Source organism: Physella acuta, unplaced genomic scaffold (assembly GCF_028476545.2).
Source record: "Physella acuta isolate Inbredline_101_S28 unplaced genomic scaffold, ASM2847654v3 ptg001520l, whole genome shotgun sequence".
NCBI lineage: Eukaryota > Metazoa > Mollusca > Gastropoda > Physidae > Physella > Physella acuta.
Window position 1 is genome coordinate 59,548 of NW_026733035.1, and position 27,271 is coordinate 86,818.

The window sequence follows — 27,271 nt, forward strand, 5'->3', positions numbered from 1 at the left end:
AATAACAGTCCTTCTAATGTGTATATATATATTTGGATTTGGAAATTTTAAATTATAGCTATTGGAAAATGTTTCTTTTTACTTTAACCGTTTCGTTTTTTAATTTAAAAAACAGCATAATATAGGTTAAAGCTTTATTTTATCAATACGGGCTATTTAAAAAATAATTACAAAATGTGTTTTCAATAAATTCAATAGATTCAATAAGTAAAACATCAAGCAGGCAAGTAAAAAGCATGTATAGGTAATCTTTGCTTGTTTTGTTGCTTTTGTATTAACATACTAACATACTTGACACGTACCTATTACATTTTTGGAAAGTGTCTGGAACACATTCGCTTCTCGAGACTCGTTGTTTTTTGCTAGGCACGAAAACATGAAGACACCACCATTTCCCAGTGTAGTTGTGTTTGTTACATTGTAAATGTCTGTATTGTTGGTTAAAATTGTATTACTTTGCCTGATCTCAATAGAAAAAGATGGATAAACATCTTCCGATACTGTGCATTTGTACGTAACTGTTACAAGCTGTTCCTCACACAGGTGAAGATCTTCTTCCGTCGGGTATAGAGATAAATTTACACTCTTCGGTCCATCTGGAAATTCATTTGCAATTTAAAAAAAAAGCTTATGTTTTCTCTTGAAAATATAAAAACAACTTGAGGAACAGATGTTTTCACATTTAATGCAATTGAAAGAGTTAAAAAAAGATTAGAGTGCGTTGAATTGGTTTTTATATAAGTTTTTGGAGAATCTGTTTTGTGGAAATTTGTGTAGGCTACCTATTCCAAAAGAAATCATTTTAAAATATATTAAAATAGGTTGCATTTTATAACAAATAGTTTGTTGTATAGAGACTTTTACCTAATTATCTCTAAAAGTCTTAGCGTTAAAGTAAACTTTTACAAAGGAACAAGTTATAACATATTGATTTGTTATTTTATTTTGAAAAATATATATTTCTTATATAGAATTAAAAATTTTTTTAGCGGCCATCACCTCAGAATTTTACAAGAATTCGTTATCAAATTTGTACTCACAAGCCAATAAGGGGGTGTACTTGTGTACCACTGACCAGCCAAACGGAAAACTACTGTTACATATAAATGCTGTAAGAAACATGTTAATTGTCAACATAAAAGTTAAGTTCTAATTCATAAACATTAAATACGCATTTTGAAAAAAAATTGTGTGAGTTAGAATACATAATAACTATGTAAATAGCTATAAGATTAAAGAAGTTATCTGCAAACTTATTTACTAGAATTTCGTGTCGCTGTAAACGTGAGATGAGAACCGTTAGCTGCTATCGTGTTATTTGGATAGTACCAAACGATGTCAGCTGTTACATTACTGGTGTCCGTCCTGTGACATGTACACTGTCCAGTGTGACCTTCAAGGATATATGTCTCGGTACACTCAGCACCCAAGGTAACAGTAGGATTTTCTGGAAATTAAAAAACATGTTTTTACAGATGCATAACATATATTTAACTATGTTTAACTTATACCATAATGAACATATTGTTGAAACATTACCTAAATGTAGAATATTAGAACGATTGGTTCCAAAATTATTATCAGTTATTTCATCCCCTGTGATGTTCAGATACATTGATGTAAGAATATGTGTGTCGCCTAGCTGTAACTGATCCATCGAGATGTTAAATGAACAGGTAATATTTTTAAGAAAGCCAACTTTAGTGGAATTCGTTTCTTCACAAGAGCCATTGATTCTTCTCTAAAATAAAATTAAAAGTACGTTTAAATGCTTAGTGAGATACATTTGCAATTCACTTCTAAAAAGATTTTAGTCACGGGCTTCACTTATGGATAATTTGCTTCTATTATATTTTAGTGTAGCTGATCCTTTACGATGTTAAATGAACAGGTAGAAGTTTTAAAACAACCGCCGTCAGCTGATTTCGTTAGATTGCATGTGCCTTCGATTCAGCTCTGATCGAAATAAAATAACCTTTAAATGCAACATTATTGTCATAATTACATTTATTTTATGTTGAAATAAACTTTAGTTATGGGTCTCATTACTGTATGACAATCGTATCATTGTGTTCCTATCTCTACGTATATTACAGTCAATATATAAACCCTCTCTATGCCCCCTACAAATCATTTATGGACGAAGATTCAACGCAAAACAACATTTAACAGTTCTTCTAATTATTGAAATTATTTTACATTTTCACAAACCGCTGAACTGATTTCACATCGTTGTGAAACAATTTCGCGTTTGAAACCTCTCTATATATTAATTTTCTGTTTCCGGCTCATAATCAAAACTGATTAATTTTTGGATAATAAATTCTCCTATTTTATGTTTCTAAATATATTTTTATAATCATAGCACTCTATAACTAATGATGATAAAAATTTAACACTGACTGAGTGGGAATAAGGTGTCATGGTCACCCATTGAGGTTGTATCGCGGTTACGGGCTGACCTTCAGAGACAACAATACAAAACACTGCTTGTTTCTGGATCAGCTTTATTGCTCCATACAGACTACCTTAGAAATTCAATTTTAATTTCATATAGCCGTTCATTAAGTCTATATACATTACTCTAGTTATTCTATGCCCATGTCAGAAACTGTACTGATCATAAATAAATGTTTTCAAAAAAATCATTATCCTAATTTCCATTTAGTACCAATACCTGCTCCTATTACTGTTATTTTATAATAATGCAAAATACAATTATTACAAACACAAAAACGCTTACACACGCATACTTTAACTAGAAATATAAAACATAAATTACTGTATCATTGTAAATAGAGAATGATTTAGCGTTAGGGAAAATGTTTGGTGATGAACATCTCATCCTAATTCCATCCATCAACGCTCCAAAGAAACAATATATATGCTCTATCTCAGCTGAAAAAACAAAATAAAAATATTGCGAATCAGTATTATCATGTTTTAAAAAGATTAGTTAAGTTGAGAACAAAACGTAATGATCAGGCTTTATAAAAACAAACGACACAAAACTGAAGATTACGAAATTTGATTATTATACTGTACAATCAACTCTATCGGCGCAGTCTGGCTCATATTGCAAATAGCTGCTAAACCGGAGATTTCGAATCCCTAGACAGATGAGGCTCGATGACGGATCAGCATCAAATCTAGGAGAGAAAACTCGGAAATCAAACAGAAGTCGAGCTCACAAGGCGATAGGAATACCAACTCGTACATCACAGCTGATCTCAAGTTCTAGCAGTAAAGTTCTGTGATTTCGGTCGATCGACTGTGTGGAGATAGGAGTCTGGTGCATGGTCAATATCTGGTCTTTACAAATTACTTCCCGTCTTGAGCCTTGATTTCCTAGACCCAATGGAACCTATTATAATCATACGTCTCTCTCTAAAACCTTAAGAGCAACATTAAAAAAAATTGAACCGCGTTCTCAAATTTAAATTCATTTGTTTTTTGGATACCAATTTTTCTTAAGTTACTTACAATAAATGATTAACCTGTACACCCGATAAAAATACTGTGCACTCGTCAAGTTAGTTCCGTTAGATACAGAAATTGTTTCGTCCCATGATGTCCTTTGAATGTTTTTTATTGTAAGTTGAACTGTTAAGTTGGAATTTCTGGCATAATACACGTTTGTTAATTCGCACGATGAACCTTTATGGCGGCATTCAGTGCAAGTATTTTCAACACAACTCCCCAGTTCAACCTGGTTCCTAAAAAAATGAATATTATCGGCTGCCGTACCGGTAACATTAACTGTAAAATTTCTTCTGAAATCAGTTGAAGACTTTATTATGATGTAATCAGGGACTGCAATTTGAAAAGAATATAAATAAAAACAAGTACCTTTATTTAATTATAAATATTGACCTAATAATTACATACATATAGGCTATCAATAGGATTATGTTTTTGTTTTATTTTCTCGAAAAAAAGCATAGACAAAGTATTGTAATCGTGCTGAATAATTAACAGGTTTTTTTTTAGTTTTCATCTTACTATATCGTATCCGGAATATGAAGAATGCAGTGTATGAGCGCCTACATCTAAATCGAAATTGTGACCAACTTTGACATTTTATAACATCCAGAAGCCGGAAAATTTTTATTTTGTAATCCTGTCCATGGTGTGTGTGTATATGTGCGTGTGTGTGAATTTAAACACGATAACTTGAGTACCATTTCAGTTATTTTTACGAAATTTCATATACAAGTGTTTTATCGAATGTATATTTCTGTATATTTCCCCGTAAACACGATAACTGGAGTACTGTTACAGTTAGGTAGACGCTATTCCATGTATATATATATATATATATATATATATATATATATATATATATATATATATATATATATATATATATAAATAAATATATATATTTATATATATGAACATGCATGTAGTAATTGATCATTTTCCAAAAATATTCTTTTTACAACGTATTATTTTGATTGATGTATTCAGTTTAAGGGAATCACGGGTTTATTTTGAAAGTGTATTTTCAATTAAAATAAACCGGCAGTGATTTCCCCTAAACTTTCTCGAATATTCCTATTTAACACTAAGGTGGATGGCTACTCGGGATATATACATGATTTTTAATCCATTTTTAATTACTTAAACTTTTTAAAAATAGAAAAGAATCTCGTAGAAAAAAGAATTGCGCACCAAGTGAACGCTAAACAATCTCTGTATAGTAGTGCAAAATATAAAAAAGTACTCTATAAATTCACATGCAATTTTTGAGAAATCGGAACTAGTGTAAATTACTTCGGGTCAACGAAAATTACTAAAAATTTTACAGAAGGCAGATAATTTGATCTTTTAATTACAAGTGAAATTTTATATATCTATCTGAAATAGTACTCAAGATATAGATTTTTGAACAATTGAAAGTAAAAAAAAAGTACCACTTCCAATTGCTAGAGATCGCTGAAATGTTGATACAGAACTACAAATTTGATATAATACTTATATATGAAATTTCATCAAACTAGCTGTAACGGTACTCAAGTTATCATATTCACAGACACACATACAAACACACATACACACATACAGGCAAAATTGCAAAACTATGTTTTTCCGACACCTGGAGGTGGGACAATACTTCCTGTATACTTCGTATACGAGAAAGTAAAAAAGTACAAATGCAGTGCGCTGAAGGAATATCCTTATCCTCACCATTGCAACGCATACATAAGGGACGTACTACCGCTCTGCTAGTATATATATATATATATATATATATATATATATATATTTGGTTGGTGGGTTTGTGTGTGTACAGAATCTCCAGATCTCCAGTCTGTGTACTATTTAATATTTTATAATTACACCATTTTTCAAGTAAAATATTGATAAATTCCACCTAATGCAAAAAAAGAAAAAAAATCACTTACCTGATGCTATGGGAATTGACATTTTAAGGGCATATATAACGCAGATTATCCACCTAAAACAATCCATCTTTAAGTGTTTAATAAATATTAGCTGTCATATATTAAAACTTCCTTTATATATCAATTCAGTCGATGTGCTTTATTATACATATAAATGTTTATTTTATTTAACTCTAACAATTGTTAATGTATTCAAAAACTTCGAGGGTTTTCATGATCTAACATACCTTGTAATTTTACAAATTTAGGAAAATATAGTGCATCTATAATATAGCAAGGTATATTCTTTTGAGTGCAGATCGTATAAATCGACGTGCGGTGTCAAGTCAACATACCGCCTGACGTGCAGACGTAGCGGGCATGACAAGCAGACACGGCAGTGGTTAAACAAAAAATGTTCACTAGAAAACTTTTTGCCTTTAACCAGAAGAAAAAGGAAAAAGCTTGAGATAGGCAATGATGGTTCAACAGACTAAACAATTTTGTCGAAACAACGTGCTAATATTTCTTATATATTTCAGTGAGTAACTATTGATAACAATTAATTATAAGTTGTATATTAAATACACACCTACAAGTAAATGCTAAATATGATAGCATTAGGTGTAGAATTATTAGGTATTCATCATCCGCCCATGTCCTTAAATAAATTGAACATTAATGTTTTAAACATCTTAATCTAAATTGGGGACGGTGTGACCAAGCAGTAGGGCGCTAGACTAACCAGAAAGTTTCGAGTTCGAATCCGGGTTCAACTCATTAAAACGTCTCTGAGTCTACCCAGCGCTAATGAGTACATAACGAATGTTAAGGTAAATTAAGGCGGCTGTGCATAGTGCTGACCATACTATCCCCTCATACGCCGAGTTCACTGAAATATGTCCAATGTGTCTTGGGCAAGAACGGGAAAAGATGATGATGATTTTAACTAAATTTACTATTTTACATTTTTTTAAAATGTATATTACTGTTTTTGACTTTTAAATTATTTTTTAGCGATTACTGCAGCTCAGAATATCACACTTTATAACTACAAGCAAAGTGACAGTGTTACAAGTTGTTTTACGGGATTAATACAAGAAAGGGATCGATTTGTATTTCACAGCGATGTTGATTTCAAAAACGCATCATCTGACTGGTCAAGAATCATAGGATTTCAATACAAACCGCCAACAAGTACAGATTATATACTTGTAAGTTTGATACGTGTGCATGTTTAAAGAGATAATAACATTATTTTATGCAACTAATATATGGAGTTTAATTCCTAACTAATTAGACTGATTAGTGTCTAGATTATGTTTTATAGAAATAACATTCGTAATATATAGGCATGGAAGCCCATCAACGTTTGTTTCTTGGGCAGCTTCATTTCCAAATAATAATTTTGTTCTACATGTGTTTCTACTGCATAGTAGTTTCTCCACTAGTAAATGTCGTGTGTGAAGTTGTATATGGGACGGTGTGACCAAGCGGTAGAGAACAAGGCTGCTAAGTCTCGAGTTCGAATCTGTGCTCAAATCAGTTGAATATCGCTTAGTCCACCCAGCTCTACTTCATCTGCTCAATGTGTCATGGGCTCGAACGAGAAAAGATTAGATGAATGATATTGTGTAGTATTGTAGTTTTGCCTCACCTTTTAATTCGGCTATAATTTTGGAAACCTAGTTTTGTAGATACAAGTGAAATACTCTTGTCTAGTTCTAGTTATTTCTGTATTAATGGTGTCTAGGTGAATTCTGTTGATTTTTCCTTTGAGTTCTTTTTAGTGTGCATAAAATGTATCTACATCAAAAAGAAATTCAAAGAATAAAAAGATAGCAATTTCTCTTTCGGTCTGACACGCAACCAAAATGACACCAAAAAAAAACTACGTAAAATACAAATCAACACGCAAAGAACAACATATTATCTTCAGACTCAGAACAAGCCACAACAGACTGATACAGAACATGTTAAAAAAACTAAATGTTGATCCAGGCGAAATTTGCCCTTGTGACATGGCCCCAGAGTAGACACAACACGTCCTACATGATTGCAGCATGTATGATCTGATGTAGACTCTGGCGCCAATACACCCCAATACACCCCAATACACCCCAATACACCACAATACACCCCAATACACCCCAATACACCCCAATACACCCCAATACACCCCAATACACCCCAATACACCACAATACACCACAATACACCACAATACACCCCAATACACCCCAATACACCACAATACACCACAATACACCCCAATACACCCCAATACAACCCAATACACCCCAATACACCCCAATACACCCCAATACACCCCAATACACCACAATACACCCCAATACACCCCAATACACCCCAATACACCCCAATACACCACAATACACCCCAATACACCCCAATACACCTCACTCACAAAAAGAGTTAGAGTTGCCGCAGATCTGGAGACCACCGTCCATTTTCAGCCACGAAGTGGAAATGTTGATTGATTCCTCAAATGTAAAATAATTAAGAACGACGGAGAAAACTTGTACTAAATATATTATGTCATTTATCCAATCATCATTCACATGTAGCCATAAAATAGCAATAATAAAAATCAATGTCTAGATCGAACAGCTTTGTTTTAATTCAATGAGTTAATGTATGGTTGTTAAAATTGCCAATTCGAGTTTAGTAATTTAACTTTAAATTTTCAGTTCTGTTTGGTAGACCTAAGATTCGTATGTTCTGGAGTAGATGGGTCCAAATGTTACTGTAACTACACCGACACAAATGGAGTCCATCACATCGTCATTGACGCCACAGCACTAATCGCGTTTAGCAACAGTTTATTACGCGGATATATATCATACAATTTCAACCCCACAAGCTTCAGTCCTTCTCAAGTCATACCGACAATTTATGGTAAAATGTCTTTTTATATTGTGTTTCATTATGAAAAAATTCTTGCAACAACCAACAAGTGAAACATATCTGTTTCAAATTATTATTAATTCCAAATTTATTGAAAGGAATAGAACAGTTATCTTGTTGGAAACAGATGAAATTGTAATAAAGGATATATTATATATATATATATATATATATATATATATATATATATATATATATATATATATATATATATATATATATATAAATTTTAATGTAAAATCAATTAGATGAAGCGGTTTCTTCCAAGAGTCTTACAGTTAACGGCGTTGATATCAGAAGCGAAATATGCTCGCTAAAACTGCGCCCATCAAACACAAACATACAATTTTGTTGCACAAACGCCCCATCACCGTGTATCACGAGGATCTTTTTAAATGGGCTACTGCTAGTTGGTGGCGTTGAATGTGCCGAGTACACAGCGACTGAGGTGACAGATAATGCCCAAGTGACCTTCACATTTTCCCATGATGTGTGCGGTGTTGCGGATCCCATGGAATACCAATGTACTGCTTTACTAGGTGAGTTATAGTACGTTTCAAAAAAGGGTTAAATGGGCAGAAATATCTGACGTTTTTAATATTATCGACTTTAAAAGGAAAGGCGGCTTGGCTGGGGAGGAGCGCCCTATCGTTTACCATAATGTCTCGAACACTGGGCTCAATTCATTAGGAACGTCTTGAGTCCATTTATCTCTGATGAGTACCTCAGTCACGCTGGGGAATCGCCTTATCCCTATCAAAGCCGATGTGGTGAAAACCCTTTTTAACGTGTCTTATCGAACGTGAAGTGGTTTATTTTACTTTTTTTTTAGAAAAAAAATACTTTATGGTAGGGAAAAAACTTCATCATTGGACCAAATCAATCACTCATAATTACTAATGTAATATACGTTGGTAAATACATATAGTTATTTTTTTTAAATATCGTCCATTGCTTGAATGTATTATAGTGTAAAAAAAATGTTTACTTTATAAACATTTAGTATGTTGAAATGGCATGTTGCATAATGTTTTTATCTTTATACCAGACATAGAATGTACAACACAATGCGGCTGGGAAGGAATCCTTCTTATCACAATTTACACCATTGTTTCTGCAACAAGTGTTATCGTGGGAATAACGCTGCTCGTTTTTAGTAAGATCTTATAATTTTGTGTATTGGATTCAAGGGCAGGTTTTTTAACTTTATTTTTAAGTGTGCATTACATATTAGATATAGACATTATACACTTCTAATTTGTATACATGTATTATTATAAAACAACTATTATAAATGCATTCATGTTTTAAAAAAAAACCCATCATAATTCAAATTTTTTATTTTTCAGTTCTTAACAAGTGGAATAACTTTACGGTTTTGGCTTTTACATGTATTCAGGTGTCCATGCTCATTATCAGCATAATTATAATTATTATACAAGCCTTAGTTGACCCGTGTGCATGTGGTACGATCATTTGTTCATTTCTATAAAAAGAATTCGTAGTTAATTGTAATAATTTAAAATTATTTTTTATAATACTGAAATATATGTTTCATACAATATCACTTGTGTATATAAATCGTCCTAAATTCGTATTCCGTTGTGAATGTAATATGACGTTGTTTACTTGGAGATTTTTGTAATTGATAGAAGTGATGTTTTTAAGTAACAAATACACACGTTTTATTAAAAACAATGTGTGTATAATTAATACTTAGTGTGTTTCATACAAAGTACATCTTTCTTAAAAGCAACTTAACTGAATTGACTGTATTTTTCTCAACAGATCCTGACAACTCCACAATTACTATCAATATTTGGGCTATCTTCGTAATCAACTACTTTGTGGTTTTCTCTGTATTCACTGTTACAGTCGTGTTACTTCTTCTATGCATGTGTACGTAATAAATGTTTTGATCAACTAGCATAGTTCACCAGTTAAAAATTCATTTAAAAGACCTTTATTTAAAAATTTTTAAAAAATCACTATATCGTCGGAGGATATCGATTTTATTGGATTTAACACGAAATGTATTAGAAACATTACTAAATCGAAATTTTTAATCAACAATTTCATATTATTAATTGTTCTTATTTTAATATATTTTGTGTACAGTTTATAAAAGTCAAGAGAATTATCTGGATATTCAAAGGAAACTTATCTTTTTCATACTGAACTTTACAATTGTGGTACCCATCTTTAGAATGATGCTATATCTCTATGGAAAATCCAGTAGGTCAATTTATAATTTCAACTGCTCTCACCTTAACATAAAACTATTATGTCAAAAAATAATCCAATAAAGTGTTAAAAATACAAACACACTTGTATTTTGTTAATTAAACTAGTAATGGTTTATTCCTTTTATAAGTTTTAAAATACAGAATTTGTTTCATGTTTTCCAATTACACGTTAAGCCTCACTACTCAGTTATGATTGTTTTATGATTGTTTTTACGATCTTTCATATTTTTTTTTAAACTTAACGATTAATTAAATAAACGGTGTTTTAATTTCAGAAAGATCAATCTCTTCAAACGAAATAAATCCCGTGAAAGACAAGTCAGGTCAAACACAAATACCGCACAGCAAATTTGCGTGAGTAAAACAAAACATTTATTTTTTGTGGTTTTAAAAGATGGTATAAAAATTAAGTTAGTATCCATGGAATAGTTTCAATGATATTATTTTAAATCATTCTCATTTATAAATGGTTCAGTTCATTTAATATTGAATTACCTTAGTGTTTTCATTATAGTTTACATGCTTGCCAAGTGTTTTACATAAGAAAGTGTTGTACTAAGAAAGTTTATTGTGACAAATCGACATTATTTAGTAACGGCCTTGTGACTCGTGATACTTTAATATTAAATATAACATATTTTTCAGCCTTAAAAGTGGGCAAAAAGCCAGTGCCTCTGTAACAATTTCTAATGATAAAACAAGCTCGATAAAAACAAACCCGATCGAAGCTACGTTTACTGACAACAACAAAAAGTCGGATAAAAAAACCTATGTAAAAAATGTGCAAACGCCAATGGCAGAAAATGGACATGGTAAAGCAGACCCAAACAATCAAAAGAAAGAAAACACTAATAAGGACAGAAACACTACAGTTGAAGATAAACAAACTACACGTAAAGCAAGTATTACAAAACACTAAATGGGTAATTTAACAGCAGTATTGATTGCAGAAATAATTCATGCAGGTGAAAGAACAAGTAAATACCCACCTATTTAAAAAATAAATACTTATTTTTCATTTGAGACACAAATGTATGATATCCAAAAGAATAGTATTTACACTATTTACACACACACACACACAAACACACAATCACACACACACACACACATACACATATATATATATATATATATATATATATATATATATATATATATATATATATATATATATATATATATATATATATATATATAAATATATATATATATATATATATATATATATATATATATATATATATATATATATATATATATAGGTTATATAAAAAATAAATACATATTCGTATGTATATATTATATATATAAGTATATATATTTATATCTGAGTATATATATATATATATATATATATATATATATATATATATATATATATTATATAGTATGTGTGTGTGTAGTGTTAGCTTTATTGTAGTATTATTTTTGTGATTAACTAGTATTCATTGTAGATGTATTTTTTTAAAACAACATTTACGAAATAGATAATTAAAGCATGTAAATTAATATTTTGATGTAATGCTTATATTTGTTTTACAATATATTAGACATTATGTTTTTATGTGTAAAGTAGGCGTTTTGCTTTAAAAGTCAATACTCATATTTTGCATTACAAGTATACAGGCAATAGTGTACATTTGAAAGTGTTTATGCATTGTACTAAATATCGTTTTCTCTTAGTTAAATAAAGGAAAATTTGGTTATCATTGTTTAACCAAACATAGTGGTTATACGTTATTCTTATGTATGTTTATATATATATATATATATATATATATATATATATATATATATATATATATATATATATATATATATATATATATATATATATATATATATATATGGGGGGAGTGTTACATATGTTTTCACACAATCCAAAAAAAAATATAGAAATGATTTTATGAAGATGTTGTAAGGTGTCGAACTGACTCATATTTGTTTTTACGGTGCTAATACGCTTATGACTAGGTCTTACCAAGAGTAAGTAGGTTAAAGAGAAGTAACGTTTCCTTTATTTAGTATATTAAAATTATGTTATGTCGGTTGTTTCTGTCTATTTTAGGCTTAGGATGGGAAGTTGGGTGAGTGAGAAAATCTGCTCAAATTTTAGACGACCCGAAAATGTTAACCTTGAGTTATGAATGATTATGTTGTCGGTTTTTGAAAATGTTTTTAATATTTTCATTCATAACAATTACATTTTGTCGGTACAACAAATAGAAAAAAAAAACCTATTAAACGTCCTGGGACTTTGGTGTCAACAGTTTTAAAACAGTGTCCTTGTGATTAAATACGCGTTGTTTTTGTTGCAGTAGCGTAAGCGAAGAGAAAAATCAATACGCTGCTAAAAATAGAATTTCAGGAAACCCGTGTCAACACAACCAGCCTTGACACACTTTGAGTGTGACCTTGGTTTAGCTTGACTAGCATACAGGTGTATTTTGTTACAGACCGAAATGTTAAACACAAGCAGGGTGTAAACATGTTTAATATAGCTCATAGAAAGGCTTGTATGACTTTAGGGTTCTATTTTTATTATACTTAACACTACAAACCTATACATTGCGCCTAGGGTTAGGGTTAGGGTAAGGGTAAGAGTTAGAGTTAGGTAAAAAGTTATTAAGGCTAGACCTAGAGTTATTGGAGCAATAGCTAGAGTTAGAGTAACATTTTTAGTTGTGTTAGGGTTTAGTTTTCGGATTAGAGTGAGTGTGATGGTTAGGGTGAAGTACAGAAACCACTATAACTAAAGTTTTACAATTATTAACTTTTAACTCTAAATCCACCGAGCTCAGTGTTTTAGTTTTATCATGTAAAATGGTATTAACTTCTTTAAAATAAAACTACAGACAGATGACTAAAGTCCATAACTAAAAGTGCATGAGACACGGATCTATAATGTTTACAACCGGTGTGTGAGTGTTGATTTAGGGCGAAGGGAGAGGGAAGGAGAGCAACATTGATCGATTGTATGGATTGTTATGGAGGAGTTTCTAAAAATAGCGTACAAAAAAAAAAACACGAGATGTTTATTAGGCTTCTAGACCTGAGCTACATAAGATTTTTTATTTTAATTGGGTTAGTTTAACAGTAGGCCTAGGTGTAATTTTTATTTGTTAATCATACACGTCTAAATTAGAAATTTTTCTAGCAGTCAAGTCAGTTAATCAGTAAATTACTAGGTCTCTAAATCTGAATGCTAGTCTGTCCGTCCGACCGTCGGTCTCTCTGTATGTCTCTATACACCAGCCATTTTACGAAAATGAAACTATTGTTTTTTTTAAGTTAAAACCCTAATATTGTAAACATATTTTCAAAGGCGACAACAACACGGAAGGATTTTACGAAGAAATTAATTTAGAAAACACGGTGTATATGTAGGAATGAAATAGGTAAACACGGTAAATTAAAAAAAAAAACATGATTTTTTTTTTTAAATGTACTGGGGAAAAACACATTTCAAAACTTAACTCAATATCACATTACATTAAAACAATTGAAGCATGTACTTTTACTATACATTGGACAGATGAAGTAGAGTTAATGTTTCTTGATCTTGGTATGAAGAGAAAGGGTGGTCAGCACTTTGCCTAGCCGCCTTCCCTGAGTTAAGTAACCATAAGAGCTAGGTGGACTCAGGCACGTTCAACTGACTTGAACACTGAACCAGGATTCGAACTCGAGACTTTCGGGTTAGCAGCCTTGTGCTCCACGGCATAGGCCAGGCCGTCTCATTATGGCAGTGGTAACTATTGACTAAATATTTTAACATAGAAGAAAGCTGCTACTATTTCAAATAATAATTAGGTTAAAATGTTGTAGGGATTAACTTGGACACCGATTTTGGGCCGTAAAAGTCGATACAAAAAAACAAATCTTAAACACCTGAAGATATAATTATGAAAAATTTACACACTGTAAATGTAACGGATGCCACGCGTTGCTTAATGATGAGTCGGGTTGTTTATTTTTCAAAGTGTTTAATGCTACGAACCAGGAACCTTAAATATATTCCATGAAAACGTATGACACATTGCTTAAAAACACGTTTCTAAATATTGACTCCAGAACAAGTAAAACATCCTGTTTGTTGTAAAAAGGCATTGTGATCTTACTTAGAAATTGTAAAGTTTAAAGGCTGAAGTAAATGCCTTTACAATCCGAATCAAGTAAAAATTCTCTGTTATGTTTTTCACCAAAGAGATTACTCTCCGACAGGTTAATTAAACCAATCATTCCTTCGTCATTGTCCAGGGATTAATAACTTACATGTCAACTACACTTTGGATAATTACAACCCCTCCTTTAACTTAATCTGTATTCAAAACCCTACCTTACCCTACCCTACCCTACCCTACCCTACCCTACCCTACCCTACCCTACACTACCCTACACTACACTACACTACACTACACTACACTACACTACACTACACTACACTACACTACACTACACTACACTACACTACACTACACTACACTACACTACACTACACTACACTACACTACACTACACTACACTACACTACACTACACTACACTACACTACACTACACTACACTACACTACACTACACTACACTACACTACACTACACTACACTACACTACACTACACTACACTACACTACACTACACTACACTACACTACACTACACTACACTACACTACACTACACTACACTACACTACACTACACTACACTACACTACACTACACTACACTACCCTACCCTACCCTACCCTACACCACAACACACCACACCACACCACACCACACCACACCAAACACTAAACTAAACTAAACTAAACTAAACTAAACTAAACTAAACTAAACTAAACTAAACTAAACTAAACTAAACTAAACTAAACTAAACTAAACTAAACTAAACTAAACTAAATTAAACTAAACTAAACTAAACTAAACTAAACTAAACTAAACTAAACTAAACTAAACTAAACTAAACTAAACTAAACTAAACTAAACTAAACTAAACTAAACTAAACTAAACTAAACTAAACTAAACTAAACCTAACTAAACTAAACTAAACTAAACTAAACTAAACTAAACTAAACTAAACTAAACTAAACTAAACTAAACTAAACTAAACTAAACTAAACTAAACTAAACTAAACTAAACTAAACTAAACTAAACTAAACTAAACTAAACTAAACTAAACTAAACTACACTAAACTACACTAAACTAAACTAAACTAAACTAAACTAAACTAAACTAAACTAAACTAAACTAAACTAAACTAAACTAACTAAAACTAAACTAAACTAAACTAAACTAAACTAAACTAAACTAAACTAAACTAAACTAAACTAAACTAAACTAAACTAAACTAAACTAAACTAAACTAAACTAAACTAAACTAAACTAAACTAAACTACAAACTAAACTAAACTAAAACTAAACTAAACTAAACTAAACTAAACTAAACTAAACTAAACTACCCTAACCTATCATACCCTACCCTACTCTACTCTACCCTACCCTACCCTACCCTACCCTACCCTACCCTACCCTACCCTACCCTACCCTACCCTAACCTACCCTACCCTACCCTACCCTACCCTACCCTACCCTACCCTAATATACCCTACCCTATCCTATCCTATCATATCTTATCCTACACTACCCTACCCTACCCTATCCTACCCTACCCTACCCTACCCTACCCTACCCTACCCTACCCTAAACCTACCCTACCCTACCCTACCCCTACCCTACCCTACCCTATCCTATCCTATCCTATCCTATCCTAACCTACCCTACCCTACCCTAATATACCCTACCCTATCATATCCTATCATATCTTATCCTACCCTACCCTACTCTACCCTATCCTATCCTACCCTACCCTACCTTACCTTACCCTACCCTACCCTACCCTAATATACCCTACCCTATCCTATCCTATCTTATCCTACCCTACCCTACCCTACCCTACCCTACCCTACCCTACCCTACCCTACGCTACGCTACCCTACCCTACCCTACCCTACGCTACCCTACGCTACCCTACCCTACCCTACCCCTAATATACCCTACCCTATCCTATCCTATCCTATCTTATCTTATCCTATCCTACCCTACCCTACCCCCTACCCTACCCCTACCCTACCCTACCCTACCCTACCCTACCCTACCCTATCCTATCCTATCCTATCCTATCCTATCTTATCCTATCCTATCCTATCCTATCCTATCCTATCTTATCCTATCCTATCCTATCCTACCCTACCCTACCCTACCCTACCCTACCCTACCTTACCTTACCTTACCCTACCCTACCCTACCCCTACCCTACCCTACCCTACCCTACCCTACCCTAATATACCCTACCCCTATCCTATCTTATCCTATCCTACCCTACCCTACCCTACCCTACCCTACCTTACCCTACCCTACCCTACCCTACCCCTACCCTAACCTAACCTACCCTACCCTACCCTACCCTACCCTAACCTAACCTACCCTACCCTACCGTCAACCTGAACTTTAATCCTAAAAATAACTAGAATTTTAATTACTTTTCTCTTCAGACGACCCCTATTCTAATCCGTCACTTATCCTGAACCAAGCCGTATTGGTACGACTAGGGAACTGGGGTGGGGGGGGGGAGTGGTGAGATTTACATGTGGAAGTAAATAACGAAGAGAGACAAGCAAGTATAATTGTGTCTAGGTATGTAAATTTTAAAATGTATTGTTCTATCTGATGGTCCATAATATTATGGATTAGAACTATTCTACGGAAATCGTTGAAACCACTGCATTTAGTCTAAGAACTTTTTAAAAAATACGTATCTGACTGATTATATAACCAATTTTTTATGATGCGCGACAAATAAACGAGACGTGTATAATCCATCTCAAAACTTGTTTCTTTTCCTTGGGGGGGGGGGGGGGGGGATAAATGAATGTACCGTTTTTAATTAGATCAATATCGACATCAGACACCGAAATTGTGCGTGTTGTTTTATGGTAATTGTTACTCATGAGCTGACTACCCAACATTACTGGTCGTATTACGACAGCATATTTTGCTTGTCGCAGCTAAATATATGACGGCCTATTTGTAATTACTTATCTGACTCTTTTGTTTTATTTGAATTCTTGAGACGGCTATTTAAAACCTCTGGTAAATCTGCGATCAGTAATACAAAAAGCATTTGCCTTTCTTAAAACCATTTAAAATGTTGATCCTGTGATTAACACTGAATAACATAAGTTAAAACCCCAGAAATAAAACACAAAGATCATTTTTCAAGGGCGACAACATATAAATTTTATAACCGGCTGGTTTACTCTCAGAGCTAAATTTAGAATATTTGTGACCTTGTGATACGTAAACACAAAACGTCTATGGGACATAACTGCATTATTAAATAAAAAGTTCCACAATTTTTTCCATCGTGTGTACCATTAATAGTATCTGCTTCTGTGATGTTCTGTTGATTTTTTATATCACGTGATCAAACAATTGTTCTCATACCTGTTACACCTTGTTTGCTTTTTTGTTTCGTTCAAATTGACAGGGTCGTTTATAGAATACACGACGCCAGGTTATGTGTTATTTCGTTCCCCCCCCCCTCCCCACCTCGCTTATGGTCCCATATTGTCACAATAACTAAGATTCACTTTTCCTTTTAATTAACGTCATGCATTTTCGCCTCACTCATTTCAATATTAATATAGTTATTATATATATATATATATATATATATATATATATATATATATATATATATAATATATATATATATATATATACATATATATATACATATATATATACATATATATATATATATATATATATATATATATATATATATATGTATATATATATATATATATGTGTGTATATATATATATATATATATAATTATATATATATATGTATATATATAATAATATATACCTATATATATATATATATATATATATATATATATATATATATATATATATATATATATGTATATGTATATATATATATATATATATATATATATATATATTATATATATATATATATATATATATATATATATATATACATATGATAAGAAAATTGACATGTCCATAAGAAAACATCAAACACTGTCACTAACGTCTAATTCCCCTCCCCCCTTACATTTGCTATTTACTCTCTGTAAGTAAATTATGCCTTTGAATATATTTGAAAATGTATGTAGAGTCGTCGAGTACGGTGTTACATATCTAATATTACTTGGCAATCATAGGTTCAGGATGTATTTGCATTTTAATTTTCAGTGTATATTGAATGGTATTTTTTGGTGAGTTGTGTCACTGAGGTAAATAAATATTTATAGAGACTGGTAGGATGGTTTGTGTTTAAGCACATTTACTATTCATGCCATCTTTATCAACAATTTTTTGCGGTAAAACAGTTAAAAAAAATTAGTTTAAAAGCAGCTATTTCAACAATTCAAATCTATTCGATAGTGTATTTCGCAAAAAAAAAAAAAAAAAAACCAGATTGTAGTACCATTCCACTTTTGTTGTTTGTGTTGTTTGATTGTCATAGATTTCAAGACTTAAGGGGAATTAACTTCGGGTTATGTTGGTATTTATACTTTAGCTATCGCCTCCCCTTACCAATAAATATTGCAACCTGTTTATTTAAAGAGACCAGTTTTCTAAATAGCTTTAAATAGTTATGATAGTGAACAACAGTCGACGGAAATTTAGGCTAAGTTTAATTCAGTTGTAGACTGTTATTTTCTTTAAAGCAGTTCTGTAGATCACAGTGGTGTCGGTAAGTCGGGTATCACCCAGTGCGACACCTCATGGTGTCGCCCCCCACCCTTTTTTTTTAAATTATGCAGTTGGTGTCAACTCCCCCCCCCCTCCCACTTTCCGCTGACAGCTTTAAAGTGTTCGCATTTAATACTAACGATGTTTATCTATAGTCGGCTCTTAATACTGCTAGATGTAGCATTGCTATCTCTAGAGCTTGCATGTCTACGTCATGGTGTAACCCCCCCCCCACCCCACCCCACCCCCACCCCCTCATTTGTCGGGATTGTCATTATGTACTTAAAATACTTTTTAACTCTAGTTAATTCATTGAACTGGCAAAAAAACATTTATTCTATATCTTCTAATTTGTTTATATTGGTGTGCCCCCCCCCCCCCCATTTCAATGGTGTCACCCGGTGCGGTCCGCACTCCCGCCCCCGCCTCGCGACGCCTGTGGTAGGTCACACAACATTGAACCAGAACAATCAGTATTTTTTTTTTTGCAGGGTACGTAAATACGCAGTGCTTAGCATTGAAGAAAAAAAAATTGGCATCGTGCTGTAAGTGCATCGTGCATTAAGTAATGCTGAACCTACTCTAATAAGTCTTCAGATAAGGGTTGATGTTGTTCTAATAATGCTGTAGTTCGACAGAGTGTGCCAAAAAAAAACAGTACAAGCTTTCACAGGAAGTATTAATTAAAGCAGATTTACATTGTCGGACCTTAGGATAGAAAGCACAGATAAAAAAGTATTTAACGGTTTCTATGAGATCAGCATATGAAGGAATAATGAGACCAGTTTTATGACAAGCGGACATTATATTCCCTTCGGTGAACCATTAATTCATGAAATCTCGGTGAATTAGAACCATATAACAACAAAGACCGTGCATACGGAAATCAGTATTATTAAATATGCCTCATCATTTTAGGGCTGGTAAGTAGGTAAACAATAAGTTATATGGCTCATGCAGGTTTTATTGAGCCGTAGAACTGGTAGGTGACCTACTTACCAGCCCTATAGACCACTGCCGTTATTAAAACTAGTTTATGTTCTAGGTGTAACAGCTTTAAAAAATCTTTGAACTAGTTTATACATATATTAAACCAACAAAGTTTATTTGTATGATTAATAATAATTTTATTGTATTAATTATGAGTATAAATTATGCACACTTTTCTTTTTATTTTTCAAAACGTCAGTTATTTTTTTTCTTCCAGTTTTACATAGGTTAAAAGTTCAAAATGTGGGTTTTGTTAAATATGCAACTGGCTACAACAAATTAAGTGCACAAATTTTATTATAACTATAAAAGGCTATTGCTATATTGAAATCGTTGAATATATATATATATATATATATATATATATATATATATATATATATATATATATATATATATATGTGTGTGTGTGTGTGTGTGTGTGTGTGTGTGTGTATGTATGTATGTATGTATGTATGTATGTATGTATGTATGTATGTATGTATGTATGTATGTATGTATGTATGTATGTATGTATGTATGTATGTATGTATATGTTTGTGTGTGTATATTTGTATATTTAATATTAAAAAGTTTATGTATCCACATATAAGAGTTCATCGTTAAAAACGTTAAAAGCATTAAGTAATGTTTAATCGATATTCGAATAGTGATCGATGATTGTGATCTAACCGTCCCTAGACGTCTGGGTGGTCTGCGATCTTCGATTAGTTGAGTCAGTGTTTGGTTCTCCAACGCACTTTGGTAATAAATAGCTGTTGGTCAGCCCACTTGCATATTGTGAGTCCAACACAACATGTGTCCCACTGGTCACTGATGGGTCACCAGCTTGACCTAGTGGGACCTGACTCTCTACATGACTGTAGTGGTGACTCTGGTTGTCACCAGTCTCAGTATCACCAAGCTGATTGTAGTGGTGACTCACGTTGTCACCAGTCTCAGTATCACCAAGCTGATTGTAGTGGTGATTCTGTATGGTAACCATCTCTATGTCATCATAGTGACTGTACGAGACAGTCAGACCAGCATCAAGAAGATCAGTTTGTTTATGTGTTAGTGTAAGCAGACATTTCATCCAACCTAAAACAAAAGTAAAGCAATTGTTGCAGATAATTCGTAATAAAATTAGAATAGTGCTTTTTTCACATCCACGCACTAATATGCAGGTATTTATTATCTGGGGTAAGTGGCTAAATCACATAATAAAACATGTTCTCTAGACTTACCATATTTGTAGAGAGAGATCACACAGATCAAAGTCACGACAAACAACACCACTGTCCCAGCCATTGTCAAAGAGAAGATAAAAATTCCCTTTTCGGTAAAACAGCAGAGTTCTGGCTCAAGTTCCTGATGATTTACAGTTTGCTCTACTGAGAAAAAAAAACAAAGCTTGAATGTACATTTGCGTTGTATGAGGTTCATGGACAAAAGTTTTTGCTAAGTGTAATTGTTTATCATGTTTATGGAGACGGTTATTTAAATGTCATTTTACGGGTGGATTTAAATTGTTTTTCAAGTAAGAGCTTGAATTGTTCTCTTCGAATTTCTGAGCACCGAGCAGCAACATTTTACGTCATTAATATTTTTGTTATGACAGTTTTTTTTTTTAATTTTTTAAGTGTTAAGTTTTTATTTGTAGTTATTATGGCTGTCATGTAGTAAAACTCCCTTTCTATAGCAATTATTTCGATAGGTTTTATCATACATTAATTTTTTTATTTTTTTTAACTGTTCAAGACAATTTTTATGGTATTTAAAAACTTAAAAGGTTTTCATTATCTAACATACTTTAGGAAACTTATACTGGATCTTTAATACAGAAAGGTATATTCTGTTAAATGTAGATGGTATAAATCGACGTGCAGCGTCAATTCAACACACCGCCTGACGTGAAGACGTAGCGGGCTTGACACGCAGACACAGCAATGTTTACTACTCTTAATTAGATGAAAAACAGCAGGAAATAGACAATAATGGTTCAACAGACTAAACAATGTTGCCGAAACAATGTGTTAATATTTCTTATATCTTTCAGTGAGTAACTATTGATAAAAATAATTATTAGTTGTAAATTAAATACACACCTATAACTATATGCTAAACATGATAGCATTAGGTGTAGAAATAGACATTTTGGTTAATTTGGTATTTTTCACTCGCGCATGCCCTAAGGATAGAAGATACAATTATTTTCGATTAAAAAATAATCTGCTCATCAAAATGTGTATTTCTTAATTCGGTACTAATACCTTTTATCTATCTAACCTGAACATTTTGGACTTCTACAGCCTACAGTTATCCTTTTATTGCGATGTGAAACATGATACCCCCCCCCCCCCAAATTTTTTTTCACACTACTACTGTGGACAGCGGCTATCTTCGAGCGGATATTACATCATTTATAGCCCGCGAGGCACCATAAATTTTACAGCAATCCTGTGAACCCACTGGTGTAGTGACCTTTTCTTTTGTTCTAAAAATAAGTGGGATAGAAGTTGTTTTCTACAAAGTAAAATTTGATATTAAATTCCATATAAGGGCATGCGCGTAGCAATAATGTATTGGAAGAGATTTATTGATGCAATTGACCAGTCATATTATTGTACAGTAAATAAAAATACTTTACGATAGGTTGCAACTAATCACATGTGCTAATCAGCCATCTTATTTCTAGATAAACAAAACAATCGCCTCTCTTTGTTCGTTTACTTTATTTATATATACTTTCCTATTTGTTGTTTTAAAATTATACAACATTTAGGTTAATAATTGAAACTTTGCCAAGAAGTGTACTGTTGATTGTCATTGTAACACTGTTAAATACTGTTTAGTACAATTTTTACTAAGCTTAAACAAAGCGTCATCGACATGTCTGTCAGTGTGAAAAATGTACTGTCCATCCCCTTTAATTTAACCCCTTATCCCTTTCTCGCTATTCAACCAACGACCAGTTTATAATCTTGTTACATCACGCTGTGATAGGCTTAAACGCGTTCATCAGCCTTTACATCGGGCTGTAAACGACACATGTGTTAATGTGTATGCCCTTCAGTCCGTGGAGGGTTTGCCAGCAACTAGATGGGATAGCTGATAAGCATTCAGTGTACGGAAACATAGTCCTCGACCCTATCTACACGGATGTGTTATTCACGGTTGAAAAAACTTGCGTAATTTATGTCTCATTGGTTCACGCTCTATCCAGCGTTGGGGAAGTGTATGGGGTCGTGTTTAGCCTCAAGCGCTGTACCCAGGATTGTGTAGTAGGCTATTATTAAAAGGCAATAAACTTGTGTAAGCTACAATGATAGACATTGTATTAAAGTGAGAAGACCGGCTAACAAATAAAACTAATCTGCTTTAATGATAACTGTTTTGAGAATAACACTCGATTGATACGATGTGTAATAATTAATAGTCATTATATTCATTACCTTTTTGTATACATGTTTTCTACCTACATAGAAACATCTGCCTAAAACGTACAACATAAATCAACGCATATTTATTAGTCAAATGGTTCTTCCACACATAACAAGACTGTTTTATGTTTTCTATAAGAGGAAACACACACTGCCTTTTTCCGTCCTTTTTTCACGTTTTCTTAACTTTGCATTTTTAATATAAATTCAACATTCAAATCACTTAAGCTTTGGAACCCTTTGTAATACAAGACTGAAACATTCCACGTGCATTTAGCATTATACCATCTACAAAACTACGTTTGTACATTTAGTTTACTACAAAACTTTAGGAAATATTGATATTTATGTAACACCATCCCCTAATTTTTTTTACATAAATGTACGTAAAAATTTGTATTAAAAATTGAGTACGAGCTATCGCAATGAATAAACGTAAAAGTGTACAATTTGGTTTGAGACATCTAAATCTTTCATTAGCTTATAAAAAATCTCTTACGGAAATAAAGTTATAGAGGTTTGAAAAGGTGTTTGTTTTCACTCCTTTTCGTTGTTTACATGGCAACCAGTACTGCGCTATTGGCGGCTATAAATTAGTCTTGTCAATAGGTTAACAACTATTAACATATAAATTGATTAAACACACAGAAATGTTTTAAAATCTGTACTGCCTATCCTTACACAATTTAAACAATAGTGTTTTAAGCATCTTAATAAATATTTCGGACAGCGTGGCCTAGCGTTAGGGCGCTAAACTAACCAGAACGTCTAGAGTTCGAATCCGGGTTCAACTCAGTGAAACGTCCTTGAGTTCAACCAGCTCTGATGGGTACCTAACTCACGTTAGGGAAAGTAAAGGCGGCTGGGCTTAGTGCTGGCCACACTATCTCCTGATATGCCGAGTTCACTGAAACATGAACTCTACTTCATCTGCCCCATGTGTCCTGGGTACGAACGGGAAAAGATGCTGATGAATTTAAATTAATTTGTTATTTTAGATTTTTTAAAAAGTATTTTAATGTTTTTGACTTTTATATTATTTTTTAGCGCTTGCAGCAGCTCAAAATATCACACTTTACAGTTACAAGCAAAGTGACAGTGTTACAAGTTGTTTTACGGGATTAATACAAGCAAAGGATCGATTTGTATTTCACAGCGATGTTGATTTCAAAAACGCATCATCTGACTGGTCAAGAATCATAGGATTTCAATATAAAGTGCCAACAAGTACAGAGTATATACTTGTAAGTTTGATACGTGTAGGCCTACATTTATACCATGTTTAAAGCAACAAATATAAAGAGTTTAATTCTTCGCTTATTAGAGTGATTAGTATCTAAATTATTTTTTTATAGATATAACATTCTTAATATATTTGGCATTGTGGTCCATCATCTTTGGTTGCTTGTTGAGCCTAATGTCTAAATCATATGCGTTCTAGTTACGTTCCAATTTCATAATAGTTTCTCCTCTACTAATGATGTTGTTTCTGGGAGCTAGACTGCTCACCGGAAGTCTCTGTTTCGAACATTAAATATTATTGTCTAGTTCTATTTACTTATTTTTTAATAATGCCTAGGTTAATTCTGTTACTATTACCTTCAAGTTCTTTTTTTAATGTGCCTAAAACTTATCAACATCCAAAAGAAATTCAAAGAATGAAAAAATATAACAGTTTCTCTTTCGGTCTGACATGCAACCAAAATTACACATAAACAACTACGTATAATACAAATCAACACGCAAAGAACAACATATTATCTTCAGACTCACAACAGGCCACAACAGACTGATACATATCATGTTTAAAAAAACTAAATGTTGATTCAGGCGAAATTTGCCCTTGTGACATGGCCCCAGAGTAGACACAACACGTCCTCCTGGACTGCAGCATGTATGACCTTTCCTGATCTACACGCTGGCACCAATGCACCCAAATACATTCCAATACACTTCACTCACAAAAAGACAGAGTTGCCGCAGATATGGAGACCTCCGTCCCTTTCAGTCGCGAAGTGGACATGTTGATTGAATCCTCATGTGTAAAATAATTAAGAACGGCGAAGAAGAAGACTTGTACCAAATATATAATGTCATTTATTAAAGCACCATTCCCATGTAGCCGATAAAATAGCAATAAAAAAATCTAAAACAGCTTTGTCTAAATTCAAAGAGTTAATGTATAGTTTTGAAAATACCCAATTTGAGTTTTGTAATTTAACTTAAAATTTCAGTTCTGTTTGGTAGACCTAAGATCTGTATGCTCTGGAATAGATGGGTCCAAATGTTACTGTAACTATACCGACACAAATGGAGTTTATCACATCGTCATTGACGCCACAGCACTAATCGCGTTTAGCAACAGTTCATTACGCGGATATATATCATACAATTTCAACACCACAAGCTTCAGTTCTTCTCAAGTCATCCCAACAATTTATGGTAAAATGGCTTTTTATGTTGTGTTTAATCATGAAAAAATTATTGCAACAACCAAAAAGTTTTAAATTATTATTAACTAACCGTCCCGGGCCAGGTCCTGCACTGGCATCTCTGAAAAATGTATCTGTAAAGGACCATAACTTGTGTGTTTAGTAATCAGCATAAACCCGGCATTGCCCACCCTAACCACAACCAACCAAAACACACAAAAAACGCAAACATAACACTAACACTAACACAAAACAAACACAAACGAAAACACAAAAACAAATGCAAAGACAAACCCAACCACAAACACAAAAAAACCCAAACAAAACCCAACCACAACCAAAAAAAAAACCAAAACACACCAAAAAAACAACGCAAACATAACACAAACGCAAACACAACCACAAACGCAAACCCAAACTCAAACCCAAAGAAAACACAAACGCAAAGATAAACTCAAAGTGTCCACAGTCTCGCCCGGGGCGCCAAATCGCATCATGACGACGTGCGGCTTAACCGCCTGATTCGACTTAGTAAACGACTATAATACCCAACTTATTCATAGTCTGTTGAACTCACTTACGCGAACGTAGGTACCATAGCGTTCACAGGAAGGCCCGGGCCGCCAAATAGCACCCTGTCGGGGTGCCGGAAGACGCCCGGATTTGATTCACTTAAAGACTATAGTAACCTTTCTTATCCATAGTCTATTGCACTGTTTAAAACAAAGTTATTTTTTTCTTAACACCAAAACAAAGTAATAAAAAGTAAATTCTTTCTTCCCCCGATTTAATAGGTTTTTAAAGATAGTAACTGTGTAGTCAATACATTTCAGACACAATTTTATAAATTTTATAAACGTAGATACACTTTTAAAAAAAATTTTATGTTATGTTCATAATTGAAAATTATTTTTCTAAGTATATAAAATGAAAATTGTTTTTAAAGACTTTCAAAAGTATTTTTTAACTCATAAATTTAGACCATGAGCACTATAATAATCTAATACTTAAATCCATCGAAGTATCCACGACAAACAATTTACATTTTACAAACATTCTACATACA

At 32.9% G+C, this 27,271-nt stretch overlaps 2 protein-coding genes across 2 annotated transcripts; both read left to right on the forward strand.

The window, feature by feature from the left end:
* Positions 1 to 5,768: 5,768 nt before the first annotated feature.
* LOC131928573 (uncharacterized) lies at positions 5,769 to 26,280 on the forward strand. Its single transcript, XM_059284641.1, has 3 exons — positions 5,769 to 5,928; positions 6,405 to 6,601; positions 26,008 to 26,280. Exons 1-3 carry the CDS (start codon positions 5,865 to 5,867, stop codon positions 26,278 to 26,280), a joined length of 534 nt encoding a protein of 177 aa, XP_059140624.1. The 5' UTR covers positions 5,769 to 5,864.
* LOC131928567 (uncharacterized) lies at positions 8,569 to 11,562 on the forward strand. Its single transcript, XM_059284638.1, has 7 exons — positions 8,569 to 8,854; positions 9,370 to 9,471; positions 9,665 to 9,781; positions 10,104 to 10,214; positions 10,434 to 10,550; positions 10,837 to 10,915; positions 11,207 to 11,562. Exons 1-7 carry the CDS (start codon positions 8,827 to 8,829, stop codon positions 11,478 to 11,480), a joined length of 828 nt encoding a protein of 275 aa, XP_059140621.1. The 5' UTR covers positions 8,569 to 8,826; the 3' UTR covers positions 11,481 to 11,562.
* Positions 26,281 to 27,271: the final 991 nt, after the last annotated feature.